Genomic DNA, 13,485 nt, shown 5'->3' with positions numbered 1-13,485 from the left:
AGACTGAAAACAAAAGGGTGGTCTCTGACTTTTGCACAGTACTGTATATAACCGGTGAATGTTTCATTTCTAGGCTTGACATTTGACCTCTCACCTTTGGGGGTGCGGGAGGTGAACTCCGAGTCGAAGTAGAAGGTGTCGTCTGGTCGAGCCACGGCTGGTTTAAATGGTGGCTTGATCTCTCGACGAAAAAGTTTCTGAAACACACATACATGTGCACACACAGGGGACAGACGTTAGTATGTTAGTAACCCAGCAGCACATAACAGCTGATATGCAGACACAATCTGATTGGTCAGAATATGGAGTAACTAGGAACTAAGTTGTTTCATGGACATTCCATACTTTAAATAAAACTATAATTTGATACAAGATATGAAGTTCTTTATTTAATGAAAAAATTGCTGTGGTATAAGAGGAATAAAACACTTCAGGATGCTGATTATTTTTGTATTACAGCCTGCCCTGTCCTGTTTCATTCCTTACATAAGTATGTGATGATGCACAGTCTGTACAAAACTGAAAGCTATTAGAAGCTTGAATTGTTTGTTCGCTATATTAGCCTTGTAGTTTGTGTTCAAAGCTAAAGGAATACAATTGTCTAGGTCAACATTTAAGGTTTCATTCAATTTTATCGAAACTCACTCTTCACATGTTGTTATAAGTTGAATGGACAAACTCGTCTACATTTTTAACAGCACAGGGAGAATATAAAACCACCTGATTATTTCTAATTGCAGTTAATAAGCAAAAAATCAACAAGTAATCCTAATCTTACATTCCAGTCAATGGTTGAGAAGAAGGAGTGACGTTTGATCTCCTCAGCACCGTCTGGCCCAGAGCCTGCAATCAATCAGTAACATACCCAGAAATCAGAAAGTAAGTTGAATTTGTGATGCATTGTATACACACATGCATTGTATGCATGGTTTGTCTGAATCTATGAGAAGTGTGTGTGCACATATTCTGTCATTAGTGAGAACCATCATCGTGGTAACATTGTGCCAAATGTCCTCACAATCACTCGGTTCTCAGAAGCATTACAGTGTTTTTATAGCTTTAATTAAAATAAAAAAAAAACTAAAAGAGCCAAACTGTTTCCTTTTGGTTACTGAGGTTAATGTGGAGCATAGCATTAATTAGCTGGATTACTAATTATGTTAATGGAAGTTCCTCACAAGGATAGTAAGACAGTAAGTGTGTGTGCGTGTGTGTGTGTGTTACCTAGTCTGTTGGTGGGGTTCCTCTTGAACAGTGCTCTTAGCAGACTCTGAGCTTCAGCGCTTAGAAACTGGGGCATCCCTAACCGTGCCCTACACAGACACACAGACAGACAGACAGACAGACACGGAGACAGACAGACACACACACAGACATAGAGGGAGGAAGGGCAGGAGAAAACATAAGAAACTAAGAAAGAAATATGAATGAAGAAGAAACAATTTTAAAATAAGTAAATTGCACCATTCAGCACCAACATGGAGCAGGGCGAGACTGACATTGTGCAGTTCTATGCAGTATTACTTTGTTGCATGACTATCATTTTAACATTAATGTAATATTTTAAAACCATATGTGTGCACATAAAGCTCAATTTCAAGCTTTTGGCCCCTCTTGCCAGAACTGATGTTCCACTAGAGGCACACAAAACAGACCATCACACAAAAACAAATCCATCAGTACACCAGGGTTCAGCCTAATAGTTACACTCCAGCCTAATAGTTCCTGCTTCATGAATAACTCAGAAGGTTCCTGGAACTACAAGCCAGAAACTAAAACTGTTCCTGTAAAAGTTTCTGCAGTGGAAATGTAGCTCATATTTCAGGGTTTTCCAGCTCACTCGCACACACCTGAGTGAACTGGAAGAGCTGTGTAACTACCTGATGAGCTGTGTGTAAATCAGGAAAAAAAAAACCAGCATTATTGCTTCTAGTTCTTGGCCTAATGCTCATCAGTCAGTGGAATGAGAGCATGATGGCTTTTAGAGCTGTTTTGTGTGTATAAGTCTTTTGTATATTTCTAATGTTGAGATGATTAGATTTTCTTTTAAAAGGAGACGTATCTAAAAATGCAAGATGAATAATGAATATTATGTTTGAAGAGAAGAGGAGGATGGGGCAAAGTGGATTTGAGAGGAGAAAAGGGATACAGTTTCTAGACCATGTAACAGAGACTGATCGTTCACTTTCAGTGAAATGCAATCGTTTTGGAAATCTTTGTGTCATTCTCTGTGTTTATGCTATGACATTTGATTCTGATCACTTAAGAAAACCTTGAGATTTACTATGTGATTTACTACGAACATGCAGCGGCTGGACTTTCCCTCTATGAAGACGACACGAGAGCCTCGCCACAACTGTTTCTGGTTCATTTGCTTTCTTCCATAGATTAAAATTTCTGCTTACTTCAGGATGAGGTTCATTGTTTCCTTACGGTCCTTCCCTTGGAATGGCAGAGATCCTGTGAGCATTTCAAACTGGACACACACACACACACACACACACACACACACACAATACATGAATGATCTGGAAGACTTTTATAGTAGAGCATTATTGATTTTTCCAACTCCTACAATTTCTCACAGTTGGTTCTGAGCATGCTCATGTTTAGTGTAACGTTTTTATTTAGATTTTTTATCGGACTATCAGTTGTATGAACAAATCGAATAAGGCCTGTGTACCATTAGTACCCCGAATGACCACCAGTCGGCGCTGTGGATGTGGCCCTGCCTGTTCACCACCTCGGGGGCCATGTACTCCACCGTCCCACAGAAGGAGTAGGCCTTCTTCTCATGGTCTATGGATTCCTTACACAACCCAAAATCTGCATAAAGGCAAAAGTGAATCACACACAAATGTCATGGTAATGAAGTACAAAGTAATGTGTGAGGTGTGAAAACAAGAGGAATGAAAATACAATCACGATGAACTACAAACCGTTAAGCAGTGTTGAAAAACTACAGGTGACTCAGAACTAGGCGTGTTCTGATAATCTAATAATCGCTCATACTTGTGGTTCTCATAGTCAGGTCTGTGCTGTATACACAGAGATCCTTCACTTTATTATTATTTAAAGATTTTTATAATGTTATTGCCTATTAACAACAAAAAAAGTGAAAAGAACAAGAAATGTTTCATATGTGCATTAGTTTATACGCAGTGTGTGTGTGTGTGTGTGTGTGTGTGTGTATACCTGTGAGTTTGATGTGCCCCTCTTCATCTAACAGGATGCTGAAACAGAGCAATGAGTTGAGTGAGTGAGTAAATGCAAGAATATCACACCTTTTCTCTCTCTCACACACATGATGGTTTATTTAATATTCAAAGGCTAAATGTCATTGAAAGTTACATAAGATTTTAAAAAGAATTTTATAGTTTTGTGTGTGTGTGTAGAGCTGCAGCTGCACCACAGCAACAAGTGCAATGAGCAAAAAAAAAGGAGAAAAAACCAAATTAATTAAGAAAACAAGAAAAGAGAGAATGAAAAACGTGAGTAAAGAGGTTCAGTGGTAACTGAAGAGACCAAAACACCACACACACCTACATCACAGAAGTATATATCAGATCATATAATTATGCCGCATATGATATATTATTTGATTAAGTTTGGCTCATTCGGTTTCCTTTCGTCTCACTTTTCTTCTTGCCTGTTATTTCCCAAATTCCTCCTGCTCTCCCACGTTTCATTCATCACTATATTTCTTACACTACTTACAGCCAGCTCATGTAACACTCATTTAATCACACTGAATCATTTCTTCACTGCTTCTCTTCTACAGATTTTAATATAATTCCACAGTCAAGTGTGCTTTACTCTATCACTTTATCCCATTATGTGTGTGTTAGTGCCCTGCAGGCTTCCTCACACTCAGTATGATTTCAACCATTTCTGACATTTACATTTTTCTAAACCATGGCTTTTTCAACTCAACAAGTCTGTGTACAAGTTTTACTAAAACAAGTTTTACTAAATATTTTTTCCAATCCAAAAACTTTAATCTTTAAAGCAATAGGTACAGATGATAGTTCCTTGTAAACTGGTAGTGTCAAGTAGACATGAAAAGAGAATAAGAGAATGAGACAGTGTGTCTGTGTGTTCTGTACTTTTCAGGTTTTAGATCTCTGTAGATGATGCCAAGGCCGTGCAGATGATCCAGACCCAGAGCCAGTTCTGCCAGGTAGAACTTCACGTCTTCTTCCGTGAACATAACCTGATGGCGTGGAAACACACACAGTCACAAGATGCATAAGACACACACAAACCCACAAAGTCACAAGTCAGACACAAATCACACAAGTCAGACACAAATGAATATTAGTAATGTGCCTTTTTCCAGTGAAAAGAGAAATGAGAACAATGTCTAATATGTACTGAATCATAGTTTTAAACTGTGTATGTAGTGTGTTAGAGTTTATAAAGCGTGTACAGTCGAGGCCAAAAGGCTAAAGACATTCAAATTCCACACGTTTCATGTTACCACACATTTCCTTTATTAAGATAAATAGGGTATATACTTTATTTCCATAAAATTGCATCATAATAGCTAAGATATTTATTTTAGCTTTTATTTATTATATCAGATTTTCAGTGGGTCAGAAGTTTACATACACTTTGTTAGTATTTAGTGGCCTTTTAATTGCTTGAACTTGAATCACACTCTTGGAGTAGCCTTCCACAAAATTCTTACAATACTTTGGAGTTTTTGCCCACTCCTCCTGACTGGTGTAACTCAGTCAGGTTTGTGGGCCTCCTTACACTTTGTTGTCTTTAAGCCATTTTGTTACAACTTTAGAGGTATGCTTAGGATCACTGTCCTGCTCCCACTTGTGACCAAGTTTTAAATTTCTGAATGATGTTTTGAGGTGTTGCTTCAGTAATTGTAGAACATTTTCCTTCCTCATAATGCCATCCATTATCTGAAGTGCACCAGTTTCGGGTAAACCACTCCCCCACATCATGATGCTGCCACCCCCATGCTTCACAGGGATGGTGTTGTTTGGATTAAAAGCCTTAGCCTTTTTCCTCCATATATCACCCTGATTATTATGGCCAAACAAGTCAATGTTTGTTTAACCTGTCTAGAAAACACTCCCCCAAAAGGCTGGTGATCACCTGCAAAACTTCAGTCTGGCTTTTTAATGCCGGTCTTAGAGTAGGAGCTTCTTGCTTGCACAACAGTCTTTCAGGCCATTGCGATGTAGGACTCTCTTAATAGTGGATGTACATATTTTTGTACCTGAAGCCTCCAACTTCTTCACCAGTTCCTTTGTTGATGTCTTGGGGTTCAGTTGAACCTTTCAGACCAAAGTTTGTTTATCCTAGGGAGATAATTTTTGCCTTCTTCCTGAATGATGCAGTGTCTGTGTGGTCCCAAGATTTTAATAATTGCATACGATTGTTTGTACAGATAATTGAGGTACCTTCGCTTTTTTGTAAATTGCTCCTAAAGAGGAACCGGACTTGTGGAGGTCCACAGAGAAAGAGAGCGAGAGAGAGAGAGAGAGAGAGAGAGAGAGAGAAACAGTACCTCTTTTGACAGTCTGGTGAAGAGATCACCTCCCCGCAGAAAATCCAGAATCAAATATAGCTTCCCCTCTGTCTGAAAGGCTACACACACAGACACAGACACAAAATCAGATTATGCTAATAACACAAAAGGCCTTTTCTCGTCATTGTACAGGTCTGTCTATTAGTTTAGTTTAGTTATACATCCATCTATCCATCCTTCCACCTCTGTCTAATCATCCATCATTCCTCCCGGCTTCCTTTAATCTCTCCATCATTTCCTCTATACTATTACCCATCTAACTGTCCATCTATTGATCTTTGTCTATTCATCTGTCTATCCAGGCTTCCCTTTACCCATGCATCCATTTATCTGACAATTTATTCACACATTAATCTAACAACCCATCCACAAATTCCATCTATCCTCCCATCCTTCCATCCATCCAACAGTCCATACACCCACCCAATCAACAACCCTTCCATCCATCCATCCATAATTCCATTCTTTGATCCTTCATTCCTTCCCTCCTTCCAACCATCCAACCATCCACCCATTCATCCATCCATTCTTGTATCTAAAATTAACACTAAAAGAAATGTCATTCACAAAAATTAATTACAACTCTGATTTCATTATTAGAGTGTAGCAAAACCATGTCCAACCCTGCAGAGAAAGCAATACAAAAGGAAAGCAAAATCCCTCCAAAACCGAATTCAGATGAAAGAGGGGTAAACATGGTATGGTGGGGGGAGAGAGCTTGCTTTGACTCACCATAGTGCAGTTTGACTACAAATGGGTGGTTGACTTCTGCGAGGATGTTTCGCTCCATTTTAGTCCGGACACGATCACGCACTGTTAGAAGAAAAAGAGAGAAAGATGGAAAAACAAGTCAAAAATCATGTGACTGAGTAGCAGGTAATACATGAAAACCATAGCTGCCATTCTAATAAAAAAAAAAAAAAAAAAAAAATCAATGCTGTACATCAAAGAATGACAGACGAAAAAGCAGACGAAGCAGTGTTTATCTCAGAAACTGACTTCACCCATCAGACTTTATCAAATCCTCTTAAAGACAATGAAAATATATTCAGTCTGTGTGTAAATATTTTGACTGGCTGTGTATTTGTAATCAGTTATGTAATTTGTGAACTACTCTATACTACATGCTGTGTGGAATTTTGAACATCACAGTCCATTTGTCTAAGTGTCTTACAAAATGTGAAGGAAACTAAAACAGGAAAACAAATTAAATATTGTGATTAGCACTTGTATAAAGAACAAAATGAAGCTTTGTTTTTCCGTAGATGAGAAATGTAGAACAGGCGACGGAGTTTGAGACAGTGAGTCATATCTGGATCAGGATTCGTCTCTGCCACGAGAATCAGAGAGCTAGAACTGACGTTACAGATATAATTTTGCGTGGCTGAGGGATTTCCCCTGAAATATGAACTTGTGGTGTCGGGAGACAGGTGAGAAATTATCTGACGACAAGCTGTATGTTGAGTAACAGTTAGGGTTTTCATTATAGCTCTTCTTACTGTTCATATTAACAGTATGGTATGTAATTTTCAGACTTACTTGAGCATGTTAAACAGTTCTCAAGATTCATGTGTTAATGAAAACCTCCTTACAATCCATCTATTGTGAACAGGAATGTGTTTGACCTTGGGTTAGCAGCCTAAGTAAGATGTTTTAAGAAAGGGCTTTTGTGGTATGTAGTTGAGTTAGGAATGAACACTGAAGGGACAACATCTAGTTGAGGACTGAATGCTGAACGGACAACACCTGGTTGAGCCCAGGAGCGTCTCTACTTTCTGCGAAGGCTGACGAAAGCCCATCGCCCACCCCCCCTTCCTCACCATGTTCTACAGAGGGACTATCGAGAGCATCCTGAGCAGCTGCATCACTGCCTGGTTTGGAAATTGCATCGTCTCAGATCGCAAGACCCTGCAGCAGATAGTGAGGACAGCTGAGCAGATCATTGGGGTCTCTCTCCCCTCCATCATAGACATTTACGCCACACGCTGCATCCGCAAAGCCACCAGCATTGAGGATGACCCCACACACTCCTCACACAAACTCTTCACCCTGCTGCCGTCCGGCAGAAGGTACCCAAGCATTCGGGCGCTCATGACCAGACTGTGTAACAGTTTCTTCCCCCAAGCCATCAGACTCCTCAATACTCAGAGACTGGACTGACAACACACACATACTCAACTGAACACCATCCCACTCTCTTTGCAATTTTTGCACATTTCTGTATTTACTACCTACATTTTTTTTTCGCTGCTACTGTATTTATAAAAAATACTGCATAATTCTTGTCATTATTATACTCTCTACCTGGCTGCTACCTCAATAACTGATATGTCCATATACAGTATAAGCTTATCTGCTTACACAACATGATCAAATCAAGTGGCTTTATTGTCATTTCAACCATATACAACTAGTTAGTACAGAGTGAAAAGAAACAACGTTCCTCCAGGACCAAGGGGCTACATAAAACCAACACAGAACTACAAGAGACTACACATTACTACATAAAGTGCACATGCAAACGTGTGCAAACAGCATAAGACAGTACAATAACTACTAAACAGTGCCGACCAGTACACAGTTCTAGTGTGAAAGTGTCAGATGTAACAGTAGTGCAGTTTATTATATTGTTATTCTTTTGCACTACTGTTACATCTGACACTTTCACACTAGAACTGTGTACTGGTCGGCACTGCACTGTCTCTTACTGTGCCTATTGTCCTGTTTTAGTAGTTATTGTACTGTCTTATGCTGTTTGCACACGTTTGCATGTGCACTTTATGTAGTAATGTGTAGTCTCTTGTAGTTCTGTGTTGGTTTTATGTAGCCCCTTGGTCCTGGAGGAACGTTGTTTCTTTTCACTCTGTACTAACTAGTTGTATAAGGTTGAAATGACAATAAATAAACAAAAATTTAAATAATAAACCAAATAATCACACTGTATTAACCAATGATCAAACCATCAGTGAGTAAAATAAACCCACAATGACCACAAATATCACCTTAATGAATGTGTTTGTTAAGTGGAAAAATTTTGAACTGAGGCTGAAGGTTTAATACTGAAACCTACAGCTCAGTACATTATCAACATTTAGGAAGATGCTGCTGCTTAATTTTGCTAATCTATATGGATTTATTTTTACTTACGGATTAAATAGACACATTAAATGCACATTAACTTTGTCACTTTCTTAACATAACTTAAGATTTACGAATACTGAAGTTCATGTAATTTATGTCAACTAATGCAAATATATTAGGTAAGAGAACCCTGGCGTAAAGTGTTACTCAATGAATCAAAGCAACACAAACTTTGTAGAGATGAGTACTGAACACGAATACAGCAAGTGATTAGCTATCGGTTTTTAAATCAAATTCCCTTTATAATTAAAATGGCCAGTTGTACCACTTTTATAAATTGAGGCTACATCCACATTAATCCAGATGGATTTGAAAACTGCATTTAAACGCTCTCCGTCTACACTGGCATTTTCAAACGTTTTCCAAAAATTGTTCGTCCACACTGAAACATTTGAAAACGCTTACATCCCTATATTGCACATGTGTAAAAAAGTAAGAAGCTTTGGCCTGTGTCATTTCCGTCAGGCGTTTATTTAATTTCAGTCTCTTTGAATTGATGCGGCAATGTCAAGGAATAGCACCGAGTTTTTTTTAATGGACATGAATAGGCGGAGCTGTTTCTGCAAAGTGAGCCAAGACTATAAAGTTGTTTGTTTTGAGTTGAATGTGTCACATGACTGCATCACATGACCAAGAATATGTCATTGTTTTTGAATATCTCCGTTTTCTCAGTCCACACTACCACGCGAAGGCCAAAACCTAGAGAAAATGATGCATTTTCAAATTTATCCAGATTAATAATGATAATAACTAATAAACACTATAGTTTATAAGTATTATTGTGAAAGTGGTCAGAGACGCAGTGGATCCGGAGCATATCCCGGGAACACTGGGTGTGAGGAGGAATACACCACTAAGTGGACACCAGTCCATCTCTGGGCACCGTGCACGCACTTGAGTATTAACACACGGGGGCGATTTGGACTAGCCAATCCACCTCCCAGCATGTTTTTAGGGAGATGGAAGGAATATAATATATATGGAAAAACCCTTCATGTGGTAAAATTGCCATTTTCAACTATATACACTTCTGAAAACTACAGACTGAAATATGTTTCTCTTTTGCATGTATATCAAGAATAAAGTTAGAGCAAATGTGCTTACCCTGCAAAGTGAAAAAGGAAAAAAAATCCCATTCAAAGATCTCATTCCAAATGCAGCGCAGGAGCGTCACGGACATTTTGACAGCCGCTATCTAAACGGCAAACTTGTTTGATTAGTCTCATGTCTGTTTCACTATCCTACAACTTGATAAAAAGTCTGACATTCTCTGTGAGAGGAAATCACACTTATCTAACAAGGTTTTAGTTTTATATCTTTAGGCAGACTGAATTTTTACCACCGCTTTTGTTAAAGTGACTGCTTACACAACATGATCTTTGCAGGAAGATAATCTAATCAATTTAAAGAAAATAAAGAAAGCATGTCCCACATTGTTTCGGTGAAATATATTTATAGTTTCCTAAAGTCGAAATGTATCTCTTTTGGCTGTCTACCAGAATTCAGACAGTCACATTGAGCGGGTTTTTCCAGACCGCCGTATATTTATGAGCGAAACAACTTTTCTATCACCAGTGCTACCCGCTCGACAGTTAACATACAGCTCTGTTTTGATCCCCCGATACTGTTTCACCGCTAGTTCTGAGTAACAGTGCTGTAGTCATTATGCAGAGTGAACGCTGTAAGAGGGGGTGTTACTGCAGATTAAAAAAATTCTTTCTAATTGTTATAGTACTAAAAATCATGGAAGGATTCATCCATCCATCCATGTATTTTCCACACTGATTATGCTACACAGGGTTGCGGGAAGCCTGGAGCTTATCCCAGGGAACTCGGGGCACAAGGCAGGGGACACCCTGGACATGGTGCCAACCCATCGCAGGGCACAATCGCACACTGCGGACAATTTTGAAACACCAATTAGCTTATGATACATAAGCTTGTGATCTTTGGACTTGGGGAGAAAACCAGAGTAGTCTGAGGAAACCCCCGAAGCATGGGCAGAACATGCAAACTCTAGCCCCCGAGCCTGGAGGTGCAAGACAAATGCTATAACCACTAAGCCACCATGCCCCCTGAAATGATTCACTGAATCATAAAAGGATTTGATTAAACAAGATCTAGTTTTCAGTCATGTGTGCAGGACTTGAGACAAAAGCATGTAATCAGTGTTCAGACAAACTGCTGCTGTAACTCTCATGCTTAATGTATGTACGTGTATCTCTGTGTTGATAATGATGGTTAATATTTCCCTCTCACAGGGATTGTATGCTGTCACTCATACATTAATACATGGTAAATCATGGTACAACAAAAAAAAAAAAAAAAGAAAGGAAAGGAAAATTAAAAAAAAAAGAGAGATGCACACAGCCAGGTACAGTTTTTTTGTGGCAAAAATCAAACGAATCATTTCAGTTTACTTGAGTCCATCGAAATGAGACAACAGTGATGGATAGCCATGGAAGCTAGGGGTATATTTTACTGACTGTAATACTATGGATAAGCAGAAATATTATTTGAACTTTTATAGTATTTCCATATTTAAAGACAATAAAATCTACATTTGAAAGTCCAGGTCATACTTTTAAGTAGCTTTTAGCAGCACTTTTAATAGGTTAGCATCTAAAAAAACCAAAACTTTTTAGCTAGTTCCATGCAGTAAAAGGGCTCTGAATAAATGCATGATATTTATGGCATATCTTATCTTTAAAATTATGCACTAAAAGTCTAATTAATTATAAATGACTGAACAAAGCATGTGTCCGAGGTATATATTGCATGTAATTAGATCATTGTCCGAGTCGCTCTTTTTCTGTTGCTGAATCAACAGTGATATTCAATGGGGCACATCATAAATAAAGAGATAAACAAATAAACATGAAGGAAAGGAGGACGTGCAAGAAATGGAAACCTGGGCTAGGTGTAATTAGTTGTGGGTAATTAAACAGAATGAAAAAATTCTACAATAAATTTTGACATGGCATAATGTTATTTTTTTCCCTGAAGCCACCTGCTGCAGTTTCTGTGTTATGAACACACAATGTAGCATTAAACTTTAATTATTAATTAAAAGCAGAAAATGTTCTAAGTCATTCTAAGTTAAATGCCCGTCTGTGTGTGTGTGTGTGTGTGTGTGTGTGTGTGTGTGTGTGTGTGTGTGTGTGTGTGTGGTTGAGGGCAGAGCTGCAGCTGCATCTGAACCACAACGCCGAATGCAATGAGCAAGAAAGCAGGAACGAGTGAAAGAACAACCTCGCAAGCAACAGAGAGAAGAAAAGAACAAATTAATGAAGAAAACAAAAAGCAGAAAATAGAGAAAGAAGAATGAGGTTAAGGAGGTTCAGTGCAAACTGCAGAGACCAAAACCACACACATACACATACACACACACACACACACACACGGTTAACCACTACTTGGTGTCCTCGAAGTAAACAACCTGAAGATGTGAATGCAGCTACAGCTCTCACTGAACATCCTTGCAGATTGTGTGTGTGTGTGTGTGTTTGGGGAAGTGTCAGTGTATGCATATGCACATGTGTATCAGTGTTGTGTTTGTGCGTTTCACTGTGGGAAAATTTATATGCATAGCCACTGGCACGTTTGCAGCTCTGTGCCATCAGAAGCGAAAGCATCAGTGTCTTTGTGTGTGTGTGCATATGTGTTTGTGTGTGTGCATGCATATATATATATATATATGTATATACCTTTAAGTGTGGCCTTCTTGAGAACCTTCATGGCATAGAGCTGATTGCTGTCAGGCGGTGTCACCTTCCGCACCAGAAACACCTGAAATAATACAGTAACGGTCTTTACCTCCTTGTGATGGTTTGCTAAAGAAAGCGAGCCCATCTTCACGCTCTCTCGTTCACGTCATTATCAACATGCTAATAATTCTGTTGCAGTATAACATTAAAGGCTCATTGATGTTTAAAGACATTCAGAACAATTATTTACAGTAACTCAAATTTGAATTCATTTTTTAAACAGGTTTGTGCAAAAATGTACCATGCTTATTTCAATCTGTAATCTATCCCATGTGTGTACCTGGCACTGCTAGCACAGCTGGCACAGCTGGCACAGCAAGTTTCACCCATTACATATATTAGTATGTGCAAGAGTGTGTTCGTGTACTTATGAGTGTGTCGGTTTATGTCAGTTTGCATGCCCATGTGTGCACCTGATGCTTAGTTTTTACATCCACTTATCAAACTTATCAGCTGATCAAAACCAGACAAATGAAGATTGGATAAACAACTGGTCTTTTTACAATCTTTAACTGTCCAGTTTGAGTGTGCGCCCACTGTATCCTCCGATTCCTCTTCTGGGCTGACAGGAATGGAACCTGACGTGGTCTTCTGCTGTTGTAGTCCATCTGCCACAAGTTCTGGCGTGCTGTAGGTTCTGAGATGCTTTTCAGTTCACCACAGTTTTAAACAGTTGCCGTAGACTTCCTTTCAGCTTGATCCGGGTCTGGCTGTTCTTTTCTGATTTCTCTCATCATTGAGGCGTTTCCACCCACAGATCTGCCACTTGCTGGGCGTTTTTTTTGTTTTTCACACCATCCTGTGTAAACTCTAGAGTGTGTGTAAAAATCCCAGGAGATCAGCAGTTTCTGAAATACTCAAAACAGCTCATCTGGCACCAAAAACCATGCCACCGACACACAGATGTTTAATAACTGAAGCTCTTGACCTGTATCTGCATGAGTTTATGCATTGTGCCGATGATACATGATTGGCTGATTGGACAACTGCATGAATGAGGAGGTGTATAGGTGTTCCTAATAAAGC

The 13,485-nt window shown here is 39.0% G+C and overlaps 1 protein-coding gene across 6 annotated transcripts in view; it reads right to left on the bottom strand.

Annotated features, from left to right (window-relative positions):
• rps6ka1 (ribosomal protein S6 kinase a, polypeptide 1) overlaps positions 1-13,485 on the bottom strand; it is an 89,226-nt gene that overhangs the window by 11,319 nt on the left and 64,422 nt on the right. For all 6 annotated transcript variants that reach the window (XM_053237375.1, XM_053237376.1, XM_053237373.1 and 3 more), the window contains 10 exons: positions 12,400-12,481; positions 6,284-6,364; positions 5,531-5,610; positions 4,107-4,213; positions 3,196-3,233; positions 2,684-2,826; positions 2,406-2,476; positions 1,225-1,313; positions 779-843; positions 95-197 (listed from right to left, as the gene is read on the bottom strand). In XM_053237375.1, coding sequence (XP_053093350.1) covers positions 95-197; positions 779-843; positions 1,225-1,313; positions 2,406-2,476; positions 2,684-2,826; positions 3,196-3,233; positions 4,107-4,213; positions 5,531-5,610; positions 6,284-6,364; positions 12,400-12,481 — 859 coding nt within the window. The remainder of the gene's footprint in view (positions 1-94; positions 198-778; positions 844-1,224; positions 1,314-2,405; positions 2,477-2,683; positions 2,827-3,195; positions 3,234-4,106; positions 4,214-5,530; positions 5,611-6,283; positions 6,365-12,399; positions 12,482-13,485) is intronic.

This window comes from Pangasianodon hypophthalmus, chromosome 10, assembly GCF_027358585.1.
Source record: "Pangasianodon hypophthalmus isolate fPanHyp1 chromosome 10, fPanHyp1.pri, whole genome shotgun sequence".
NCBI classification, from domain to species: Eukaryota; Metazoa; Chordata; class Actinopteri; order Siluriformes; family Pangasiidae; genus Pangasianodon; species Pangasianodon hypophthalmus.
This window is presented reverse-complemented; position numbering and strand designations above follow the sequence as displayed.